The sequence below is a fragment of the Corylus avellana genome, chromosome ca3 (genome assembly GCF_901000735.1).
Source record: "Corylus avellana chromosome ca3, CavTom2PMs-1.0".
Classification (NCBI taxonomy): domain Eukaryota; kingdom Viridiplantae; phylum Streptophyta; class Magnoliopsida; order Fagales; family Betulaceae; genus Corylus; species Corylus avellana.
This window is the reverse complement of record NC_081543.1, coordinates 35,863,472-35,870,348: the sequence shown is the minus strand read 5'-3', so window position 1 is coordinate 35,870,348 and position 6,877 is coordinate 35,863,472. Positions and strand designations below refer to the sequence as shown.

General features: G+C 36.5%; 1 protein-coding gene across 1 annotated transcript in view; it reads right to left on the bottom strand.

The window, feature by feature from the left end:
* The window catches only part of LOC132174522 (uncharacterized), a 13,800-nt gene extending 8,090 nt beyond the window's left edge, over positions 1-5,710 (bottom strand). Inside the window, exons 1-7 of the mRNA XM_059586164.1 lie at positions 3,857-5,710; positions 3,244-3,378; positions 2,992-3,122; positions 2,430-2,640; positions 2,090-2,327; positions 1,860-2,010; positions 1,380-1,667 (exon numbers count right to left, since the gene is read on the bottom strand). Coding sequence (XP_059442147.1) covers positions 1,380-1,667; positions 1,860-2,010; positions 2,090-2,327; positions 2,430-2,640; positions 2,992-3,122; positions 3,244-3,378; positions 3,857-5,204 — 2,502 coding nt within the window. The 5' untranslated portion in view covers positions 5,205-5,710. The remainder of the gene's footprint in view (positions 1-1,379; positions 1,668-1,859; positions 2,011-2,089; positions 2,328-2,429; positions 2,641-2,991; positions 3,123-3,243; positions 3,379-3,856) is intronic.
* Between the last annotated feature and the right edge of the window lie 1,167 nt (positions 5,711-6,877).

The following is a 6,877-nucleotide window of genomic DNA, read 5'->3' as shown; positions in this document are numbered from 1 at the left end:
TTCTTTGTCAATTTTCTCTTTCTATATTCCTTTCTTTTGTGTGAGAGTAAGATTTTGGTGTATTGGGGCTTTGAGTTTTGAGTGATTTTCTCCCCGTTATCTTTGTACTCCATCTTTTTGTTAATGAATTTCCTCCGGGTCATCTCTACCAGTGGATGTAAGCTTGTTAAGCCGAACCACTTAAATGTTGGTGTCGTTTGTGACTAATCTATTTTCTATTATGTTCTTTTTTGCTTCTTTAAGATCCTGTATTTTAATTCCGTGCACAACATTATCCACCCAATCAAGTTTGCAATTTCATCTGGGTAGTCATAAACAAAAAGTAAAGGAACAAAAATGAGTCTGAGAGGAAGCAAGCCTCCCTGCATAAATATACATAAAAATTAAAAAATTCCAATCTTGTACTGCAACATGGTCCTTTAGTCCTTGAACGTTCTGTTCTCCTACGTGAGAAATCACAGAACCTCCAAATCGAACCCACTAGTTTTCAATCTGCTACAGAGCAATGATATCTCATCCATCTACCATTGTGCAATCTGCCAAAAAGGCTCCTCACATGTCTTTGTTTGTAGTGAACAGATTAAGCATTTTAACTCTCTGATTACAGTTGGTGAATAGATTATGCATTGTGCAATCAATAGCTATAACTATGGATGCTTTTGTAGAAGATTCTTCCCACTTCTCCAAATTTAGCTCCCATGGATTCTATAATTTTCCTTTTTCCTGCATATCTCTACACTTGTCCACTTTCCCTCATTGCTCAACCAACAAATCCAGTCTCCCACATCACCGTAATTGGTGTTGATTATTGTGATATCCGCTCCAACAACACTTTATCTAGACACACAACTACTTCTTTCCAGGTAATTATCCCTTAAGACAGAAAGCTACTCTATAGTTTCATTCCCTTCTCCCAAATTTTCTAAGCAACCAAATATAGAACTAGCAGGAACAACAAATGCACCCAACAATAAAATAAATAAATAAATAAAAAGGAAAGAATAAAGAAAAAAGAAAACCAGCAATGTACTTCACCCAAAGCTTTCTGCCAGAAATAGATTCTTCATCAAGCAAGCAAGTTAGAATTTCAAACAATGGACTAACCATTACATTCCTAAGGCTCGATAGAGTATATGCGTAAAGACAAGAAAAAAATTATTTTAAATTTCTTTATACATCTACTCTAGTGCTTTAATAATTACTTTTATTGCTATTGCCAGTAATAAACAACAGCAAAAACGCTAAATGTTTTAGGCATTTAACTTTCAGTACAGAAGAGTTACAAAATGGCTACAGAGTTTTTAATTGAATACTAGTAAGATATGCAGAAGACAAGGCATCAGTCGGTAAAAGAAAGCCAAGAGACGACGTTATCGTGCTTCAAACACTGTATTGGAGATTTCGTTAGCTGAAGAAGTGCCATGCTTGCTAGAAAAACCTGCTGTAGGTGAATCCGTAAAGAAACCAGGCTGTTTCGGCTTAGGCAATAAACTCTCACTGGTCAACATTTGAACAACAGACGACATGTTTGGTCTATCTTCCGGTCTTTGTTGCACACATAACAGACCCACATGAATGTGTTGTAATACACTAGATAGAGTGCAAGAGTTACCTACCAATTCATCGATCAGTTCCATTGGCTTGTCTTCAATCCATAGTTTCCATGCCTAAAAGAAATGGAAGCCAAATTTTAATGGGTAAGCCTGCATGCCTTCAAATTACCTAGGACTATTAAAAAAGCATCATAATAATAGGGCATCATAAGACCCTCTGTACTGTTAGGAGCCACATTATTAGTAAGAAGTTTCCCTAAAAAAGAGAAAGTAAATTAGTAAGATATGTCACTCTTTTGAGCTTACATGTCCAAGAAGATTAAGGTGGTGGTTTGGGTGACAAAATCCACTGTTCTTCTTTCCACTCAATATCTCTAATACTAAAACTCCAAAGCTAAATACATCAGATTTTATTGAATACTGTCCATGCACTGCATACTCGGGAGACATATATCCACTGCCAAATATCATTGTAAAGAAAAGAAGTTAAAAAAATAGTTGAACATAACCTATAAAAGAAGTTTAAGCATACTTACTATGTTCCAATAATCCTATTGGTCTCGGAATCAATTTGATCTCCCCCGAATGATTTAGCAAGGCCAAAGTCTGAAATTTTTGGATTCATATTGTTATCAAGAAGGATATTGCTAGCTTTGAGATCTCTATGAATAATTCGCAATCTAGAGTCTTCATGAAGATAGAGGAGCCCTTTAGCAACACCATAAATAATGTTAATGCGCTTATGCCAATCTAGTAATTTACTCTTTGCTGGATCTGTGCAATTTCACACTCATGTTAGTACAATCAATTTCATTAATTAAAGAGGATAAGTCTAAACTTGAATGCTCTAAATCAAGTCAAGGTCAAGGTTCAAACCAAAAATTAAGAAGTCCAAGCTTTTGTTGGGCATATATTCATAGATTAACATGTTCTCATTCTCTTGAATGCAACAACCAAGAAGCCTCACAAGATTACGATGTTGAAGTTTGGCAATCAAAATAACTTCATTTTTTAACTCGTTCAATCCTTGTTTAGAATTCTTTGAGAGCCTCTTCACAACTATATCTCTTCCATCTGGCAATTTACCCTGAAAATGAAAGAGTATATATAACTTGGACAATACAAAAAACACTAAGGATGGTGATGCATCGCTTAGTGTCGTGCATCCCTTCACGTTGCAAATGACACCTCTCAAAAAGATGTGTCGTTTGAACAGTGCAACGATGCCACATATAGTGTCGTTACTGTGCAAACGACACCTCTTTTTGAGAGGTGTTGTTTCAATAGTGGAACGATGTCACCCCCGTGACGTCAACCACTGTAGAAACGACGTCACCTAGTAGCACGATGTCGTTTCAATTGTAACACATGTATGGTGTTATATGGTGTTGCCCGGAAAATGAAAAAATATAGCACTTTGATTTATGTTGTCATTTACCTTGTACACAGGTCCAAAGCCACCTTCTCCCAGTTTCTTGTTGTTTGAAAAATTATCTGTTGCATTAGCTATGGTTGCTAGATCAAACATTGGTAACTCCATATCTTCCCCAAGAATTGTTTTTTTGGTTCCTAAAATAACAAGAGATGCATGGGCATGAAAAAAATCTTTGATAGTTCTTTTATCCAAAGCGAAATACTTACCCCAAAATATGTTCTTGATGAAAGGCATATTTGGGTTTTGAGTTTCTACCTTGGGTCTTGAGTTTCTTCTTCCATATGTATGAGACTAGTGCAACTATTGTCATTCCCACGAATAGTAATGCTGAGCTGACTATAATTGCTACTAGTTTCTTCTCACCGGAGTGCCTCTTTTTCTCAAGATGTTCTAAAAAACCAAAACAGAGTTAGGTATCATTGAGAATAAATCTTTTTGCCCATCTACATGGGGAAATGTGTGCAAATAAAGTGGATGAAGCAGTTGATCTCAACACCCCCACTTCCTAGTTTCCAAGCATTACAATTTGTCTAGTGGTTGTATGATCAGCTTATTAAGCAAGTTTTATATGGCTCAAGACTTATTGAAAGTTGACGAACTCTATAATTAGGATTTCAATTTATGGGTTTTGCTTTGATACTACTTTAAATTACTATTTATCCAAAAACTTTACATGTAAAAAATTATAAACTTAATCATTTAATTAATTTAATTAATGGTATATTGTCCCCTCCACCTCATAAAATGAACAAACATGTAAAAAGTGTACTGCTGGAAGAAAGCCGACGACATAGTTTTCTATGTCTTATTTAAAATATAAGAAAAACAAATTCAGAAAAATCCAAAGAGAAAAAAAGTGAAACGGTACCGAGTTCTAAAGTGGCCATCCTGATATAGAGGTCTTGCCCAGACTCGGAGCCGGAGTATTCGCTTATATCAATTAGGCTACCAAACCAAAGCACGCAGCCGCTTCCTCCTCCCCTGACATCTAAACTTGTATATGCTGTGCAGTTGCAGTTTTTCAAACATATTCCTTCGCATTCCTTGAGGCTCATGCTCTTGTTATACCATGAAGAAGATGTGTCCGGCAATTTCAACCGCGTGCGCTTCAGGAATCCATCTCCGCCATTGCATTCCAAAGGAGTCCTTCGAACACACCCATCAGACCAATCTAGTACTGAATCCCAATTTTTTGGAGACTTGGGTAGGAATCCTTCCAAGCATGCACATGGAGGAGATTTATTGATGTTGCAGGTAGCATATCCACCGCATAAATCATAATTGTCGCACTCATCTGTGTGTAATGTAAAGAAAAGCTCCCAACTCCGTTTTCGATCCACCCAATTGAATCGTTGCGGAACGCCTGATGGGTTTACCTGTAATCTTGATAAAACGGAAGTGTTATATAGCTTGTACTGGTAATAGACCTCCTTCTCATTCAACACGAATTCATACTCAAATACTGGATTGGATCTTAATAGAGGATATCCCGTAAAACGAAGGCCATTCCATGACCCTGGTCTAGTCTTTATTGAATCTCCCTCCATATTAACCCACTGTGGATACCCACGAAGATCTATCCGTACAGAATACTCACCTTGAGCAGGATCTTCCGTGCTCTTCCAAGGTGATAAAAACCTCTCTAGACCAGTTACTAAGTTCCATCCAAACTTCATTTCTGGTAGGAGCGTGTCACAAGGATAATCAAAACTCTGCCACAAAAACTTCTCTGGGTCACCATCGTTTCTATCTTTCAAAACAAGATTTCCGGTGTCCAAGAGCTGCGCAACTGGATTTTCTACGGTTCTTGATGTATTAGATGACCAAACAACATCACTCGTGCTATTAAGAAGCACAAGAATTCCACCATCAGTGACCTTTAAAATTCCCGAGTGATCGCTAAGCGAAGCTTCTCTGTTGGCTACCCATACAACTATCTCCGAAGATACTGTGTACCAAATTCCCACATATCGACTATTGGAGTTACTTGGGCTGAAGAATCCCAACTGGAATGATCCGCCAGCTGAAACTAAAGTAGTGCCACCGTCTCTGATTGACTGACTTGGAATAATAGAGTCTTGTGTAATGGAGATTCTAAACAGAGAGAAGAACAAAGAATAGACGAAAAGATGGGTAATGGCATCCATTGATTTTCTAATGGTTGATATTTTTTTAGTAGGAGAAAGGAATACATGTATGTGGTGTAGTATATCCATACAAGTCAAGGAATAGAGATTTCCGGCGGCTGCCAAATTGTGGCTGCCAAGCTAAGACATTTTTATTTTTATTTTTTATTTATTTTTAATTGAAGAAGAGAGATATTAAAGGGGAATCCAAATTTGAGGTATTAGCACCAAATTTGAGGCATTAGCACCAAATTTAGGATGATCGAATCCTTTTTAGGTGATAGCATCCATAAAGGGTTAACCTTCCACCCTTAGGTTTTAGTTTTAAATCCAAAAACAAATTTTGAAGCATTATAAACTAAATATTAACTCATATAAATATAACTAACAAAAAAACATAACAAAAATTTTTTTAGAGGAAAATACACTTTACCCCTTTGAAGTTGTATACCTCTGTTGATTTTACCTCAAATGTTTTAATTTTTTCAATTTACCCCCCCAAAATTTAATTTTTTTGCAATTTTGCAATTTTATTAAAATTGTCTATTATGTTGGACGGAATCTGCAACACGTGCGCTGCACGTGCAAGCCTGCTAAATATTTTTCCTGTAATGCCCCCAACGCCACGCGGTATGAAAAACCCACACATATCCTCCACGTGTTAAAGAAAAAAAAACAAAAAAAACATAAGAAAAAATCCCTACCCCGTCACTTCCCCCCCAACCCCACGCATAATCCTCCATGTGTTAAAAAAAAAAACAAAAAACATAAGAACAAAACCCTACCCCGTCGCTTTCCCCCCAACCCCACGCACATCACTTTACACAGCTGTAGTGTTGTCATCAAACGAAGTGGTCCAGAATCTTCTACACGGCTGATTCTGTCTTGGTCATCTTCGGAATACCCAAATGAGGTAATCAACGTCTTCATTATGTTTTTTTTTTTTTTCCCCGAAAGCAATGTTCGTTTTCCTTTCTTGTTTGGGTAAACCAATTGTTTTTGTGAAATTGGGATTTGGGTAAAAGTTTGTTTGTTTGTGGATTTGTTTAGCGGATTGTGAGACTACATGGTATTTGGCTCATTTTTCGTGGATTGTTCCTTTATGTGCATGTTAATTGTTGGGTCGTTGTTTGGTAAAAGATGTCTTCCTCAAGCCAATTTTCAAGTTCTGAGTCGACGCAGATCTGGGCAAGAAACGCACCTGGACCTCGCGGGGTTTGCTATTGTGAGCGTCTCACTATCGTGAGAATAGCCTAGACCAAAGAAAAGTTTGGTAGGAGGTTTATTAGCTGAGAAAATTGGAAGGTAAGTAAGAAATGGTTGAGATGATCGGGTAAGAATGTTTTAGTAAAAATGTTCATTGTTATTGGGATTTTAGTAAAAAATATTTGAGATGATTGGGTAAGAATGTTTTAGTAAAAATGTTCATTGTTCTTTAGGTTTTAGGTTAATTTTGGGTGTTCCGTTTGTTTTTCTTTTTTTTGAGTATTTTTTGTTTTAGATTTTTAGTAAAAAATGTTTGAGATTTGTTTAGGTAAGAGTGTTTTAGTAAAAATGTTCATTGTTCTTTAGGTTTTAGGTTAATTTTGGGTGTTCCGTTTGTCTTTTTTTAGGGTTTTAGGTTAATTTTGTTTTAGGGTTTTAGTAAAAAATGTTTGACAATTGAGACTTGTTTAGGTAAGAATGTTTTAGGAAAAATGTTCATTGTTCTTTAGGTTTTAGGTTAATTTTGGGCGTTCTGTTTGTCTTTTTTTTTTTTTTTT